Here is an 18,623-nt window from a genome sequence, read left to right on the forward strand (position 1 = left end):
TTCCCTCAAAGCTAAAACTGTGTGAAGCCTTACAGACATGGGTGCATTCACTGCTTGCTCCCTTCAGAGTGCAGAACCTTGTGTTTCTGAGCAGCCTATAGACCAAGCAAATAAACGCTCAGTTTATTTTCTATATTAACTCCAGTAAGTTGTTTAGGCGTCACACTGCCTGCAAAGACACATTAGCGTTAGTCAGTCTACATGTAACTACACTCCTCTAGAAAAATATCCAAAGGTCGTTCCAGCATGAGTAATGTGCATAGGACAGTACTCTGATGCAGAGATTTGTTACTCCCAGTTAGTCATACTTAAACATGTTATGTTTGCATTTAAAAATAAAACAGTTCACAAGCTGCTGCTCTAACACTTGCATGTATTTCAGGGCTTTATTCTCACTTTTCTTTTACTACTGCACATCAGCCTTCAAGCAATAGGCTTGTGGTGACATATATACCCTAAAATTCTTTAAGTATCCAGACTCTGGGAGACTAAACATCACAAGACCTCAACAGGGAAGGATAAAGAAGTTGGCCAGATTGCATACATCCTGCATGATCAGTGAAAAGCTAAGACAGATAACTCACTTTACCAGACTGATGCAAAAGCAAGCAGCTATTAAAAATATTAGACCTTCATTTACCATGACAAGTTGCCAACCTAAACTACTACAAAACCCTATAAAGCCTTGACAGTAACAAAGTGATGCCTCTGCATCATTGCATTCCAGTAAAAGCTGTCCTCAGCTGAGGGCCAAGTTTGACTTTGCAAGGCATCCTTATAATCTATAGCACAATCAGGCATATGATCTGCCTGTCAGACTATTGCTGCTGACACTATTTCAGCAATACACAAATTTTTTTTGAAACTCTTCCTATAAGTGACTTCTATCTGCATATTTCAGTGAGACAAAGTGTATAAGACCAAGTACTGAGCATAACAGTGCAAGACTGTACAGTTTTGAAGGACAAGACATCTGGACTTTCAGCTTGCTTTTAGTAAAACTATTCAAAGAAGAGAGCACAAAGAACTCTTCAATCATGAAGGTGCATGACACCACACTGGTGAGGGAAAAAAGCTTGCCAGGAATTGTGCAAGACTTCACCCTCTTAAAGCGCAAATCTGATAATAGGGTTAAATAAAATCTAGGTTATGTAAAAAAACGTTTGAGACATTTTCATCCTCAACTCAGCTGGAAAAAAACCTAGCTGTCCAGTGCTGATAGTAATAGCCAGCACAGACTGTTTTGTAGCTAAGCCAACATTCCTCATGGCAAACAGCTGAAAAGAGATGCTCCTTTAAAACAATCATCCTTGTAGGCAGGAGAACATGTACTCAGGGTATTTTTCTTATGGCTTACCTTAAGAAAACAAGCTCAGCAGGGTGTAACACATGGAAACACAAGCTAGATATCATACAGACTGAACAACTAAGTAGTATTCAGTTTAAGGAGCATTCAAGCATTGCCCTTCAGATTTCTGCTAAAACTATCACTACGGCTAAATTTAACCATGTCTGCCAAACAAGGGGCCCTCACTCCTAAAGCAGGTGGCTTCCCTCTGGCATTGATATTAAGTAGAAACAGTGAAAGTGTTCAAGGACATGACAGACTTGAGCTTCTCTATAACACCTGCTATAAACCAAAGCGGTATACTGTAAAGACTACCCCAGCACCGCAAATGTCACTGTACTGAGATGAGTCACTACGTATTCCTCTGTGTACCCTGTTCCAGAACAGCTGGCACAGATGTATGAGCGCCCAGGCACAGACACCATGTCTATAAGCAGCATTTCCACTGTAGCAGTTTACAAATGACAGGAGCTGAGCAGTCATCAGGAAGACCTCTTACTAAAAATGTATATACATGTCCACATGAGGACAAGAATGATGTACTACAATACCACAGACAAGCAAGTACTGATAACTTAGGAGGTAAAAAAAGCTTCCTAGTTTGCTCCAGACCCAAAGGCTTTTAGCTGACTCACTTTCCTGTTTTGATTTGGTCAGCTGCACCACAGATACCAAGCACTAAGTAAAGATAAATATTTGACACAGCTAGTTATGGCTTCCAGTAGCCAGTCCTATAACTTCCAGTAACAGGATTCTGCAACAGAAGGCAGACAAGAACAGGTCTGGGGATGACAGTCACTATGGAAGCTGACTTACAATGGCACAACAAGTACAGAGCTCATCAGCCTTAACTGGCTAAATGAATTCACAGCCAGTTACATAAATCTGCTCATAAATGCTAATGTTTTAGCTCCAAATGCTGTGTTTCAGCTGTGCAGCACAGCCCGAGATCCTGATAGGTCCACAACAGTGCCCGAGAGCAAGAGAATTCCTAAGCATTTCACAAACATCCTCCTAGCATTTTAATACTTAAAAGACTTCCAACACATGATTGTAGATTGTTTTAGTGGGTCTTAGGTAGCAGATTATAATTTTAGAACATGTACATGCCCAGTATGCAGGAATTTAGGAAAGCAGCAGCTGTATAAGCAGCTCACACAAAGCACATGAAAACTGTGCTATTTTTATTAGCAAGCATCAGCATTCAGGTCCTCAAAGAACTGCAATGGAAGTTCAGCAACGGGCTTATTTCTGGAGCATTACTTCATTTCATCTGAGGAGATTAACACTTTAAAGATTAACTCTTACATCACTTTGATGTGCACTGGATACTGATGGCAAGAAAGCAGAGCCTACAATTTGTCTGTGTCAGGGGACACCCCAAGAACAGCCACCTGTATTACAGCAGGCGACAGGTTATTTTCCCCCCTTTACAGAGCAGTTTGAAGGTATTTAAAGGATGCTTTGCAAACCAAACCTTGACCCTTGTTTGATTCTAGAGAATGCAATTTTAATTGCAATCAAGAAAGCACCTCCAAGTCTGCAGGGTTCAGCCCCCTCCCCAAATATGTAGAAAGCAGGTTTTTCTGCATCAGCTCAGACTGTTCTATGTGATGAAGACACAAATATGTAAGAGCAAAAATTTAAAGCAGCTTACAAGAGCTTCCATGTCCCATGAGTCTCTGAAAAAGAGGCTAACGTAAGTGGAGAAGTATCTGCTGCCCCTGGAAACTGTGTGAAGTCAGAATTACTTAAAAGTACAGACTGGCCTCCTGGGTTAAACTACCTCCTTCTCAATTTAGGCAGCTTTTATTTAGTAAAGTGCCCATCACACCCTTCCTCAGCCTTCAGTGTCTACAAGAAGTCTTCTAGTCAAAACAGGGCACAAGTATTACAGCACATCTTCCCTGCTGGGAACAGCTGGAGAACAGCAGGCTGCTGCCAATGCCCCAGCAGAGCACCCAGCAAGGACTAATACCTGCCGAGGGGGCTTCTCCCCCCAGGGTCAATGTTCCAGCTTACCAGTAGGGAGCTGCCATTCTTCTCTACCTCTCAACATGTTCACCTGCCAAAGCTTCAGGAGTAATACTGCTCTTCTAGTTTATTATTCTCCTGGAAGTGTTCCTCCCAGGGTAAAACACCAAGGAGTTGACAGGAATCAAACACTGTTTGCTATTAGGTGGAAGAAAAGGAACACTGAAAAGCTTGAAGACAGTTTTTCTGACTACTTGTCTCCTTGCATCTAGGAGAACAGCAATGACAGCGCAAAAGAAGTCTTCTGGTACCAGGCAGCCTGCTTATCCAGTATAGGTTACCGTGCAAACAAAGGATAAGAAGGATCTAGGCTAGATCTTTGACAGTGTTTACTAACAGGCTTGACAGTCATTTGCCTCAGTCTTTGCAAAACTTGCCTTTACTAATAGATAAAAGCATGCAGACAGCAAGGGTAATTATTTTCAATAAGGATGACACTTGTGCCTTGCCTCTACATAAAGATACACACGCACTCTTGATGGCAGAAGAAATTGGCATCAGCCAAAAAAATGTCCAGTCCAGTACCACAAGCACTCGCCAAAAATCTGTCCCCATGAATCAAAGAGCCAATGCTGCATTTCTACAGGAATAAGAGCAAATGGCAGACTTTCTGTACCAATCTGAAAGACAGAAAAAAAGAGACAGCTGCAGCCAAGGGCTAGGCCCGAGTGCTTGAGGGCACCAACAGCTGTGCTGATCTGCAAGAACTTCTATGCAATAAGCAGTTCTTTGAATGAAAAATGGCCCGATTATGCTACTCCACTTGGTAAACCGAAGTACAGAGCTGGCCACAGGGTAGTAGAGGAAGGGAAATAGAAGTAAGACAGAAAAAGAAGACTAGGAAGACAGTCTCTTGCTTACCAGTGTTTAACAGGTACATAGAAAGCTTCTAGCAGCTTAGAGAACTGTAAAAAGCAGTGCTAACATCTGCAAGTACAAGGTACCTGGCACACAGCCATCTCAGGCAATTTTATATCCAAAGTTCTTAAATAATTCATCCACCACCACTTGGCTTACAGAATGACGCTATGGTTACAATATATTGATTAAGTCCATAGGTGAAGATGGTGCCACAAAGGGGAAAAAATCCAAAAGTGTTTTTTCCAAGTATTTTTGAACAGCTGCACAGATAAAGTAACTTTGCTTGTTTCTGCTTTCTGCCTGCCACCTTGGTTTTTCCAGCAATACCCTCTCACCCCTTCCTCCCTTAAGCATAAGGGAGCTGAACAAACCAGCTCTGAAAGCCAGTTCTCAATGGTACAGAAGAACTGGTCTTATAGCAGATCTTGCAACAAACCTAGTACTGATACAGCAGGAGGGATTGCTGGGCTACTTATTTTGCTTTCATGGTAGAATTTGAAAAGAGCTGCTTAATCAGCTTTCCTAACACTCAGAATAATTAGCAAGTAATCAAAGCCTTGCAAGATTTTTTCCAGTGGAGTATGGCACAATCTGTTTTCACATAGGTTTTTGCTAATTAATCCTACAAACTGTTTCATGCATAATTGCAGGAATTGAAATATGTTTGTTCCCCTTCAGCCTCCAGGTGACTTTCATGCCTAAAGACAGGATTTATTTGATTTTTAAAATTTCTGTATTAAAAAAGGTCTGTGATAACATCACTAGTATAGAAAAAAATAACCACATACACATTGACTTACCTCTTTTCAGTCCCTGACAGCAATTATATTCCTGTCTTCCCTAGCATAGGTATAGAGCTAACAAGACTGAACTACCACCTATTGACACTTTTTTTCTAGTTTGTTTCAGCTGAGTGTATTTCCTGGGGTCACACAAGCCTTTCAGACACTGTTCTACCCAAGAACCATGTGTTGGTAATCACTGCTACAGCTCTCAGAGAAGCTGGCAAGCCTGAGCTCAGCCGATCCAGAGAAAGCAAATAACCCAAGACTACACATAACACTAGGATTCCACAAGAAGCTCTTCACTCCTGCAATTAATGCACAACAGATGTACTGCAATTTAGACATGTTCTGTGTTTTCACTCCTTGGGGAATGCTATGTTCTCCAGCTGAGTGAAAGTCAAAAATATGGCTCTAATACAGTAGCCCTAGGAGCTTGTGCTATAAGAACAGAGCTGAAACAGGAGCAAAACCAACTTTGAATTGACTTACAATCTATTTCAAAGACTAGCCTGATACTAATATGCCTTCAAGACTGGTAATCAGCACAGCTTCACGCTTGCTCTTTCAGCAACTAGGGACATGTCAATCTGGAGCGCCAACACTGAGATGACAAGGCACCAAGTAACTAGAACCTCATTAGTGTATTTTTTACGGAAGCAACTGCTTTGCAGTTAAGGCACTAGACATAATCAAGAATCCAATTTCATTGCTCAGCTTTAACACACACACTTATGTTACTACCAAACTCAGAGGGCAGCAGGGAACCCTCTCGGGGCTCCAATTTTAAATGGATAATGCTTTGCTTCCTCTAGGAGTTTACAGATCCTATGGCTAAGATCTTACATCTTATGTAATCAAGGCACCTAACAGCACTGCTAAAAGCTTCACATCTTCCCTAGAATGACTATCATTAAGCCAGCTTGAGTTTTGAGATCCAAAAGGAAGGTTCATGCAGCTGCACTCAGCACTTACTAGATAATTGATGTATTTAGGGCTCCTAAATAGGACTTGCAAGTTTTCAAAATGATTGCAGAAGAGAAATACCATAATCAAAGTCCTTGTCCCTCCAAAGCCTCATGGAATTGTAGCAAATGCTTCATATTATTGGTGAAAGTAAGGGCAGCTGCACTAACTCTGGAGGTCCTAGAATGGAAGGTAAAGGATCAACCCGCTCAAATACATAGTTGACATAAGGTCAATTTGAAAGTGGATTCAACAGACTTAGAGTTCTCCAGTATGTCATTACTTTATTAAACTAGTTATGATGACGTGCTCTACCCAGTAATAAATTTCATTAGTCTTCAATCAAGTTAAGGCACTTCAGGTAAGAGTAGGCACGCTAAAGCTGCCATCCCTGTGTTCACTGTAAGTACACAGCCACACCACGACAGTGTTTCCTTCTTGTGAGCCCAAAGAGATTTCTTCCCTAACAGAAAGTACATGAAGAGGAACAAGTGCTGACTGCATCCACCCCCACCCCACCCCCCATTCCCAGAAACAGTGGGCTACACAGTACAGTATCAGCATACTGCAGAGGGACAGGGATGGCTTTTTCTATACAACCATGAAGAGCCCTGCACAAGGCTCGGTCCTAAACCCAAGTACCCAAGACACCAACAATAGTGAAATGCTTAACTTGAAGCAGGTTTATTTTATTAAGACAATACCCTGACATTCATTTGCACCCAGGTTTAAGAAACACACTAGGCAGAAGAATGGTTAAGCGCAGCTCTTCTCCCTGTAACACAGGTCAAGAGGAAAAGACACACTACTTACTCTTTGGTCAAAAGTGGGCAGGATTTGAGTAGAAAGCAGGCCAAAGCAGAGTCCTGGTAAATGAGTTCAGGAGGGGCAGTTGGGCTTTTTAAATTCAAGCAGCGAACAATGACATACAGAACAGCAGCAACTGCAGCTAGCTTCACCCCATCAAACACTGCTGGCAGCTCAGGGGTTTCCAACATCGCACTCATTTTGAGCCTGGAGATTAAAAAAAAACAGTAAAGCTTTTGCAATATAGCATTGGATACAAATATCAACTGCCACCTTAAGACTGTGCTAACCACCTAAATTTGCCAGTTAACACTGCTACAAAAGTCCTAGCATATCAACTCAGACTAGCAACTTCTAAGATGAAAGGAAGTTTATTTTGATCAACCACCCTAACCACCACAAGAAATAGAAGCTGGATGATCAACTGAGAAGGAAATTTATTCCTGATCAGTGCTGCACTAGAACTGCAACAGTGTCTCAGGTGTCAAACCCTACAGTCTGCAGCCAGTCAATACTTTCAGCATCTTGGCAAGGACTATCCAGCTCAAATGGAAGCTGAATGAAGAGCCAGGCTATAAAGGCACATCAGCAGCTTTGGGTGGGTGTTTCTGAAAGAACTACTGTGTTAGTTCCTTAGCCTGAATTTTGCAACTCCATGAGAATACTAGTACTAACTCCATCTATTCAAGGTGGTCACTATGTACCAGTGACTCCAGCATTTCTTTTAATTCACTGTAGTTCTGCAGCTGAAGGAGCACTAGATTAACATCTAGTCTTTCAAGGGCTTTACAGTAAAGGAAATGGGGGAGAGAATTAAAAATCTCAAGATATAACAGTATCCTTCATTCTTGAAATCAGATTCTTAAACTGACCCAGCTTCATTTGAAGATACATTTCTAACAGCTGGCTGCAGTTATTACAGGGACATATCATTCATGCTGAAGGGGCAGATTTTTCCCTGCATTTTTCCTCAGTCACATGGTTAACCCCAGTAAGTTAACCCCAACTATCAAGTCTTACCAATTTCACTTTTTATCCAAGCTAGAAATAATTGCCAGTCCACAGCAGAATTGTCACCACCTGGATCCACGTGCTACCCAAGTTACCCTGTGAGGAGAGGAAAAGCAAATTGATTATTACTTGATAAGGCTGCATCTCCCAGCTGCCAGGGAAGAGCACAAACTTATGCAAAGGTCCCATCACAGATATTGCAGTTTTGTGTATTCAGTCACAACCGCTTCAACTGTGATCCATTTGCATCAGAAATCTTTTGCTTGTGGACAGTTTCCAGACTAGATCAGTTGCATAGAGCATATTAATTCATCTGCAGTATGGAAATACACCTTCATGAGCAGAGAGACACAGAAGCAATAATGAGAACTAGCACAACTTCAGAGGAAAGCCAAGCTATGAAATTCCAGAAGATCACAGCCACTATCTTTGCAAGACATTGACATTGTCCCCAGTTACAAAAGCTACCCAAACCCCTTCACGTTTAAAAGGCTAGAGGGAACACTGTTACTGAAGTGTGAAGCCAGTCTGAAAGAAGTTTCCTGCTACTTCTACAAGGCTTAGCAAGGCAGCTCACTCCTACAGACGGAAGCTTGTAAACAAGTCTCTGCTCATTCCCACACTTGCTTTTTGAGACATTACAACATACCACACTTCAACAAGACAGAGCCACCAGGAGGCTTAGATACAGCCACCTAATTAACACTAGTGCACATGCACAAGGATTGTTGCAAGAGTTTGATGATGGCTCTAGAAGAGAGATAGCTTTCAGTCTGTAACCATAAAAACATTAAATGGCATTTACAATTAGAACTGGATTCCCTACAGACACAGCAAACCACTGGGGAATTGGAGCTTCCAGGAAAATGCCCCAGAACAGTCTACTCTCTACCATGGCTGTTGCTTCTACCTTTGAAAAGACCCCAACAGGACAGGCCATACCAAAGCCTTACTCTTCTTCCTAGCAGGAAGGCAAAACTGCAGAAGTACTTTCTGTACTCAATGCAGTTGCACCAAAACCCCTTGGAAGAAAACAAGTCTGACAGCTACTGATCAACAGCTGGAAAGCTGCAAGTTTTTGCCACCATAATCATGTGCATTGCAGGAGAGCAGACTTTTAATACTGGACTACTTTGAAGCTTCTATTTTCCAATTCTGAGCTTCACAGTAGAAGGGAAAGGAGTGGGTTACAAAAAGCCATTTATTCTTCTAATCAGAAGATTACATTGGTATTATGTGTCTCAGTGAAGAGTTTGAGTACAGTGCCAAGTTGTAATATGTTACCTCACTTCCATACTTAGTAGACTTTCACCAACACCACTGCCAGCTGTGTAGGAGACAACAGGCAAGCTACAGCAATTGCTTCTTCAGGGAAGGTACAACTGGCAGAAGAGTAGACCAAATTCCTGAACTCCAAGACAACCAAGTGCTTGAGCAAATCTTCCCCAGCTGGAAATCCCAGAAATTATGCTGGCATCTGTTTCGTTGTTTTGTTTAGAAAATACAGATACTAATAGAAAAGTTACCCAAGGCTTTCCTGCCACTGGGATTTGAAGCTAGTTTGTTTACAGCTTTCACATTATTAGTGAATTAGTAAAAAAGAAAACTGGGCACAGTTAGTCATTAGCATTTTGTACTCATGACTCAATATAACTGATCCAACTAAGCTTTATCTCCGAGAGAGAGCTTCTCTCCTGTCCTACATAATCTTCAGATTACAGACACACCACATCTTTTCTGATACTTCTATATCTCATTTTAGCCTGTCACTACCTTAAAAGAAAGTACACTAACTTGGAGTTACTTTCAGAAAAGTCAGCTGTTGGTAGGCAGGATTATGCTTTAACAACTGTGAGCTAGTGTTTTTCCATTTTACACAGTCTAAATACACATTCAATGAATTTACACACTTCAGACGTGCTAGAGGTTCATGGTTTTGTCAGAATCTTTATGTAAAAGCTCAGATCAGTCTGTGCATAGCTAACAAAGTTGGCACTGTTGCTGCAGTTGCACAGCTGTCTAGTCTGCAGTGATTAACTAAGTAATGATCTAGTACATGAAGACTAGATTGATAAACTCCATGCCCTATGGATCCAGCTGTGGCACTTCAGGTACTTCCTCTAGAATATGTTATTTCTGAAGACCTAAGCAGACCTGATCTCAGCCAAAGCAGATTTGCAGGGGCTGAGCCAAAGCACTGTGCTCTAAGATTTTAAGGGTTTAGTTTACTGAAATGTATTTGAGAGCTCTGCCTCTAATCACATAGGACAAATGCCTCCCTATTTAAAAGCAGGGATGAGGTCACCTTGCTTCTGTTTTGTTAAACCCTTTTTGTAATGACCCAATAAACTTGTCTGTTTACGAAAAAGGACAGACAACCACAGTGTTGAGCCAATCAAATTTTAATCTAGTATCTCCTCTAAATGGGTCAGCATTAATATAAACAGACAAACATTTGGCCTTTTCTGCACACAGAACACAAGATTAACTTTTAGCAGGCTAGACAAAATTAGCAAAAGGCAGTAAGTATATCAGTGGAAGCAATCAGGGCTGCCTTTTCATCCATCACAGGGTTTGAGAACCACATTGAGGAACACAAAGAAGCTGAAGCTCTTAGAGCCAAGGATGTTATTTGAAGCACCTTAAGTGTACAATTCTTTTTTAAAATAATTAAAGCCATGACAGCCCCAAAGATTGATAGTCTTTTCAAGCAATATTCTTGCATCCCATTTGTGACTGAAGACTAACTAAAATCAACCACTAGAAAGCAAGTGCTGGATTTGTAAAGCCTTTTTATTTGCCCTTTCATCACAAAATAAAGAGATGAAAATCCTGTTACAGGAAACACTTCAGCATTACTGTTAAGAGCGTACCTCACCTGTGCAAGTATGAGACACACACACATACCCCCCATGTTTCCCCTTTCCAGACAGGAATGATAGATACAAACACACACCAGTAGAGTTACAGCAAATTTCTTATGTACCCTTTCAAAGGCACTGGGTTTTGGGAAAACTATCATCAAGATATTGACTTGTATAGTAACCGATTTCACAATTGACAACAAATCTGAGACCTGTATTCATTTCTGTTCCAGGTTTCCCAGGGAGAAGAGACTTCCAGGGACAGAAGTCACTTCACCCTGTGACTCAATGGGGCACACACAGGATTTGCTAAGTACCAGGTATTACAGCTCCACACCCATGCCCAGGCTGGGCCTGACTCAGCATACTGGAAAGCCAACATTAAAAAAAGCAAAGGCATTAAAGGAAGCCACTCCCATAGGACCCTTCCCTCAGGCCTTTTAATGAGCAACTGAAAGCCTGGCAGACGCATTTCACTGAAGTATTATGAAATGCTTTGGGCTAAAGCAAAGATGCAGCTGTGTGCAACTGCCCAGACATCAGTAAAAGCAGCCTCTTTAATAGCAGCTCCACTAGCAAGAGATTTTATGCCCCATTACATTCACTGAAGAATCTTGAAGGAATCACATTTCCAGAAACCTTAAGTTTGATAGAAAATCCTCCTAGACGCCCTCCCACCAGTCAGTGTTTGGCACACTAGTGCTGTGAGAGCTCAGCTGGACACCACAACACTGGAGCATGCCTGACCAGCACTGAAAGCCTTTAAAAGTCCCCTTTCCTGTCCTTTTACAGCTTCTACCAAGTCACATAGTACTCTCTTCCCCACTAAGATTCAGAAGAGCCACAGGCTGTTTCTAGACACATGAAGCAGACAGACTTTGTTAACTTATCAGACGTTTCTTGGACTGGTTTTATTTATCTGTGGTGCCTGCTTGAGGAACAAAACTGACGCAATTCTGCTAGACAAGAGGAAAGCAAGACATCCTACTTTAAAGAGTTGTGCCCAGCCAGATTCAGATCAGAAATAAGTTCCTCCCACACACACACCTCTTTGAAGGGGGAAGAAAGAAGGCTATTGAACTGAAATTAGTTCTTTAGGGAGTGTTTCCAGGAAATTAAGCACTTTTAATATCAACCAAAGCTAATGCCTCTTCTGAAAGTTACACCGCAAAACCAGAAGTTACATGCCTGTCACTACCAGGTAAGATATTTAGAACCACATCGTGGAGAAGGGAACTTTATTAAGGAAAGGGCAGAAAGTCAGAGCACTACAAAGGTTTTTAAACAAAGCCAAGTTTTATGCCAGCATATTATTCAAATCTCACTCCAAGAAATGTACAGAAATGTGTCACACTGCTGAGCTTCCAATGGTTTAAAGGCAGAGAAAGATTGTTTAGACACCATCCAGATGAAAATGTACATAGGGAACGTATACACCTGGGAAAGGTTCTGAAGCAAGGTGTGTGAATGGGAAAGGCTGCCAGATCAAGTTTTTGTAAAGTACTGAAGGACAGTCTGAGGTCACACAAGCTACACGAGTACAGGAACCTGTGCAAAAGGAATCAAGAAGAAAACCACAAGATTTATTGCGCAGTCCTGTATCCTGCCTTTTACCAGGCAGTTTCATAAAAGGCGATTTTATTTTTACAGAAAAGCGTTAAGCTTAAACTGGTACTTTAAGATCTCCAAAAAATTATAGTTATATTTTAGGGCCACACCAGTACTATGCCTCAGCTTAACACAGAAAGCAAGGCATTACACCACTTATCTTGAGACTGGCATCTAACCAGCCCAAGCTTACCCCATGCAGAACCTCCTATTATCTTCAGTGGTAGCTCAGAAGAGAACACGTCAGAAGCAAATGCTGAGATCATCTTGATGTATCACTCAGTACTTCTGGCTATTTAAGAGCCAACTAAGTCTCAGACCTCAAAGCGTAGAGTGTATAATTAAGAATTAGCTGAGCACTTCAAGCTCTTAAGGTTCAGTTTAGATGTGGCCATGAGAAGTAAAGTGCAGTCCTCCACCAGAGTCATCAGACATCTGACATTTTATCTCCAAATAGAGGGCACACTGACACATCCTATCACAAGGATGTTTAAAAGAACATTACTTGGACAGCACATGGAAGTCCTTGATGCAAATCCCTCCACCTTGTGCGAGAACCAGCACCCAGGCCAGGGTTCGGCTGGCTGGCGAGTATACAAAGCAGCACGTACTGTTTACACCATGTTCTAACAAGAATTTCTTGGCTGCTGCCTTTAATGGAATTTGACCTTTTCATCAGATACAATACTTGGCTCATACGCTAAATTTAGAGGTACTGTGAGGTTACAGGGACAAAGTTCACAGCACAAGGCACCATCAGTACAGCCAGAAAGACAGGTGCCTTTAACTAGAGCTTTTTTCTTTTTTTTGTCTTTGAGAAAGTCCTACACCTTCAGAGCACAAGCCACACACCTAGGAGGGCTGGGTATACACACCAAGGCAGCTTGCTTAAGAAAGCACCCAAGAATAAGTCTATAGCCAACAGGGCCAAAGACTCACAAGTCTTTCACTTCCCTGAGAAGGTTAATTGACAGTCAAATGAGCCTTGAATTTCTCTTCCTTCCAACTACATGAACTGCTTTTGTTTCTTCATAGTATCATTTTAACTGATCAAAATGGTTCCACTGCATGACAGGCAGCTTTTGTACATTATCTAATAAGGCTGCTACATAGACTCCCTGTATGTCACCTTATCTGGTTCCTGCTTGTCTCTGATGGAAAAAACACTGCACTAGCTTTTATCACACACACCTGATGTACAAGATTAAACTAAGACATGGCTCTGATGACTCCAGAGATCAATTAATCACATCTTATCTTAAATGAAAGGCTCATGTTATTTAAATAAGCAATTATTCAATTACTGCAGAGACAGGACTTTGTCACACCCTAACCTCTGCCCTAAGGAACTACAGGGCAGAGCTTCAGCTACTCCTAGAAGAGGTCAAGTGTACTTTTAGGCACTGAGAGAGAAGAAATACAGGCTGACACCTTTCCAGTCTTACAGCATTAGCAGATGTCACTTGCTTACTGTCAGCAGGCAGCATTAAGCTCAAGGGAAGAGGCAGAATAAACATATTGCAGAAAACTCCACAATCCGTGATCAGCAGCTGAGGGAATGCTACTAACATGAAGCCACAGATAACAAAATGAGGTAATAAAAACTGCATTACGGACTAAACCCCCCTGAAGGAGTCTGCTCTATTCTTGTACTGTATTTTGAAATGTAGCATCCTATTGTTAAAGCCTCATTTACCTTTAGACTCCAACCCCTCTATCCCCACAGTATCACGAAGTCCAAAGTCCAAGCACCTCAGAGCTGTTTGCTCAGCTACAGGGTGCACAGCCTAATACATGGGAAGCATGCTCCACACCAGACTAGCTGCCCAGCAGGGAAAGTTGATCTATCACCAAAGCCCAAGTTAAGAAAGCTAAGTGAACTTTGTTCAAGACTGGTCCAGTTCAAGCAGTCTGAAAACACCTATATCTGAACATGATCAAAAGCTGAGGTGCCACTTCACTCTTAGGTCTTTAAAGACCTTGTTTATTCCTGCTCCCACTGCCCCCCTGATGAGCAGCTCTGTTCCACAGCAGTACAGAAGATTTGCAGAGTCATTCCCTTAGAGTATGTCCATGAAGATAAAAGGCTCATGCTAGAGAAGTTTAATTCACAAAATTATATTAAAATGAAGCAGCAACACTTCAGGACAAAAGAACAAAATACAAAGAGACAGGACGTGACCAACACACAGCTACCACTACTGCAGAATACTCAAGTTTTACCAGAATGACAATTAAAACAGAGGTTTTGGAGCACTAGAGCAGTCACCAGCAACTCAAAGTCCAAGGAGCTACACTGCCCACTCTCCTGCTGAATCTGAGTGGGAGGTTAAGGATATTACAGGCACATGTGTCAGAATCTTTTCTCCTTACTTCTTCCAAGGGTGTCCCCCCCTGTAAGTGACTGTGCGTCTGTTTATCTCACTTTGTACAATCTTTCATATTCACATATGCACAAGCAACACTCCACAGAACTGGGTGTTCCAGTTAAGAGACAGCCAGCTTGAACACCCTCAGCACAACATTTCTGGAACCTGCATCTCTACACAAAAGCATCTTCAAAGAGATATAAATAAGTTTAGAAGCAGGACACACTATGGAACAGTGAACTCCTCACTACTAGGCAGTCACTTGTCCTAGCTGACCCTTTCCATGAGGAGCCCATATTATGCTATTGGAGTACTTGATACCCTGAACAGGGCTGTAGCTCAAGGATTAGTAACTAGTACATCAGAAGTCTCAGAAGGATTTTGTGTCTGCAGAAGCTCAGTCCATATTAGAGGAAGTTGCCATTGCCATTTATTTTAGCCAGACAACCCACGATGATGGGAAACTCAAGTATTTTTCAACAGTAGAGTAAGTGCTAGGCAACTACACTTCTTGGTTGACCTACAAATACAGATGAAAGTCTGTACATTGCCAAGTATGATGCTTCCTTCCACTGCCATTACCTCTAACAGAGCACAGGCACAAAGATGTTTCAAGGACCTGGTTTGTACAGAACTGCTTTGCAAAGCATTTTGAACTACTGCTGGCTGATGCTGGCAGGGTAAGGCTGGCAGTATGAGACAATCTTTATTATCAAGTCAACTGATGTACCTGGAGAAAAGACAAACCCTCAGGCACACAAGCCTTCCCAGAGCTAGGAGAGGCTAAGATAGCTGCTTGAGTATTAGCATCACCGCCACCCACATGTTGGGCAAGTGGAATTTTGCTTCTCCATAAGGACAGACTGCCCTAGCACACTAAAATTAAATCAATTGTTTGGTACTGAACTCAATCAACTGAGTTTGATCAGATTTTTTTAACTGTATCTAAGCTTAATCTCTGCAAGCTATTTAGGGTGAAGGGCAAATACTTGCCCAGAAGTTCAGTTAATCTATAGTGCACATTAAGAATAGCAATTCAGAGGTTTAACACCTCATGAAATACGGTCTTCCAGAGAAACTCGAAAGTGTAGATGAAGTCTCCAATACATTAGCAGAACTATGATGATTTAGGCTTTAGCTGAGAAGTCAAAAACACCAGTTTCAGGCTGATGCCTGCACCTTTCAACAGGAATTAGCAGCACAGACCCTGGCATGTACACCCCTACTACAGACTTTGCTAAATCCTCTTTGTTAACCTAAGTTCTGGCACTGCCAGAGCTGGTGGCATTAAAGTGAGAATGAAGAGGCCAGAGATACAGAGCAAGAAAGGGGAGTAACAGAGCAATGTGAATCCAGCAGTGCCCACAACATTTCCATTATCAAGCGAGGTCAAACTACAACTACAGACTGTTTGAATCACTGCCCTAAAGCCATCATTTTCTATAGTACATCAAGTTACATCTAGATGTACGGTTGGAACTGAGTAGATTTGGATAACCTCTCCATATATCTTTGTCAAGGACAAATGATAGTATTTTGTCATCTCTCCTTCCTAGTACCACATCTCAGAACAGTGACTATTTCAGCATGTTAATCTCTGGGCTTTCACATGACAAGTTTAATAATGCAGCTTTATGAAACACTAAGAGCCTAAGCTGCTATTCATTCCCTGAATAGAAAAAAGGCTTTTACAAGAAGAACAAATTATTTTTTAAGTTTAACTTCTTCAGAAACAGTTTTGCAAGATGGTAGGTTTTATCCCAAACCTCCACATCTCTTCCACCCCTAGAGAAGATAGTCTGGCACAATCTTAGGTGAGCCTCATCCTCTATGCAAGTAAATCACTCAGTAACACAGAGGACCTCCCATGAAAAACCTGAAATAAAAGCATTCTTAAAAAATAAGACAGAAGAATAGAATCCCCCAAACATTAACTCTTAAGTTCTTTAAGATCTTTCCTGTTTACTCCTGACTTTGAGACTGAAATAAATGATGGCTAGGATAATAAGAAACACTGCATACCCACTAATCCAAGAAGAGACAAGAGAATTTATGCAACTTCTTTGATATGGGAACTAAGCAAGCATCTAGGAAAGAAGGTGAAATAGACACACCAACAGAACAACCAGAGCCTAGCTGTCAATAACAAGGCTCCCTGCACAGGAAATACACATTATCAAAGGTCTGGAAATGAGATGACAAACACAAATGGCTGAACTGTGTTCTACAAACACCCTATCAGTGGAAGACTACAACTTGTCAACCCAAGCATTATAAACATGGCTGAGCATGATCATCATTGACAAGGCATGTTAAGATGAGCACACTGTACCAGTTAGCTGTTTAATAAGCCACAAACATTTGTTACAGAAGGAGGCACCAGTGTTGCAGAAGCCAAACAGCAATCTATAAGAGGCAGACAGGAATTTTTATTACTTGCCACACCACTGACAACGGTACATCAACAGTATGAGGGAACTGTTATGAATTCTCTGAAAAGACCTGTGTAAGAATGCAACCCCTCCAGCTGTAACTGTAGGAATAAAGCTGCTGCTAACATACCTCCTTAAAGAGGTTAAGCATCAGGTAAGGGCTTTACCAGCTGTAAAACATCAACTGCGATAGACTGTTATATATGAATCTGCAGAACGGAGCAGAGTCCTGTCACACAGGCTGACAAGCAGGTGTATATAGCACTCACCAATCAAAGGAAGTCTAAAATTGTTATAAAATGTTAGCAGCAGTGTCAGGACCTTGGAGCAGGAGTAACAGAGGAGAAAAGCATCATTTAGGGGGAGCAGTGTGACCTGATGGACATCTCAGCTAGAACCCACCCGGCTCTAACTCACACAGCTATCGCCCTCAGGACCGCTGCTCCGCACTCAGCTCCCGATTGCTTCCCACCTCAGCCGTCTCTCCCTGCCGGCACAGGCTGCCGGCACCACCGCTTTCCTTGCCCTACACAACCTCACACCGCCACAAAGCGACGGGGAGGCCGTCACCACGCCGCCCGGCCCCGGCGGGAGAGGCACCGCACCCAGACCACCACAACCAGGCCAAACCCCACCGCAGGGCCACCCCCACCCCAGGGAATACACACATCGGACATGCCTGCCGCAGAAAATAAACAGAAAGGAGGCGGCGGGGCAGGCACGGAGGAGCCTAAGACCGGAGAGAGAGGAGCAGCTCAGACCGCCCAGCGCCTGACAGAGCCGGCCGCGGGGGAACGGCCAGCGGACGCCCCACGCCCCCTCGGGCCCCGTACCGCTGAGAGGCTGAGAGGCAGGGAGGGAGGGACGCCTGGCCGTCGCTCCCTCAGCCATGCGGGGAAGGGGCTCCCGAGCCACCGCCTCACCTGCAGGCCCGGCTCAGCCCCGGGGCCACCAACAGCTCCGACCACCGCTCCGAACCGTCTGCACCAGCCCCGCTACCTGCGGCCGCCTAGTAACCGCCCTCGCCCTCCCATTGGCAGCCCGCCGTGCCGCTTCCGCCAGAGCCTGCGCGCCGATTGGGTGAAAGACGAGCTGAGGGTGGAAGGGAGCTCCAGCCGGCCTTCACTGGTGCCATTGGCTGGTGGAGACGCAGCGGGGCTGGACTCTGGGGTTCTGTTGGCCTGGACACCTGTCAGTCAGGTGGGGGGCGGTGATTGGCGTCCGCGGGCGGGGCGGGGTTCCCGGCGCCTGTGGGGAGCCGCGGTTGCCGCCGCCATGAGAGAGCGCGGCCGGGGCAGGGCGGAGGCGTGAGGTGACGCGAGGGTGAAGCATCAGCCTCGCCGCTGGCCCCTCCTGCTGCGGGAGCCGACACCCCTGCCGCGGGGTGGGTGGGGGGGCAGCCTGCGGAGCTGCTCCAGCTGAGGTGCGCCTCGGTGCCCTGGAGCTTGGTGATCGTGAGGGACAGATGGGCTAAAACCCCTCCAGTGCGGCACAGGCTGCTGCTGATCCATCTGAGCGTTCCCAGGTGCTGCATGCTGGTC

General features: G+C 43.4%; 1 protein-coding gene across 2 annotated transcripts in view; it reads right to left on the reverse strand.

Moving 5' to 3' along the window:
* Nucleotides 1-18,150, reverse strand: part of ABHD2 (abhydrolase domain containing 2, acylglycerol lipase) — a 41,304-nt gene extending 23,154 nt beyond the window's left edge. The window contains exons 1-3 of one of the 2 annotated variants that reach the window (XM_080396214.1): nucleotides 18,006-18,150; nucleotides 7,819-7,905; nucleotides 6,805-7,005 (exon numbers count right to left, since the gene is read on the reverse strand). In XM_080396214.1, the coding sequence (XP_080252340.1) occupies nucleotides 6,805-6,998 (194 nt within the window). In that variant the 5' untranslated portion in view covers nucleotides 6,999-7,005; nucleotides 7,819-7,905; nucleotides 18,006-18,150. Of the gene's footprint in view, nucleotides 1-6,804; nucleotides 7,006-7,818; nucleotides 7,906-17,915; nucleotides 17,955-18,005 lie in introns of those variants that run through there. The other variant, XM_080396215.1, reaches the window with a different exon arrangement.
* Nucleotides 18,151-18,623: the final 473 nt, after the last annotated feature.

Source organism: Falco punctatus (assembly GCF_963210335.1).
Source record: "Falco punctatus genome assembly, chromosome: 7".
Taxonomy (NCBI): domain Eukaryota; kingdom Metazoa; phylum Chordata; class Aves; order Falconiformes; family Falconidae; genus Falco; species Falco punctatus.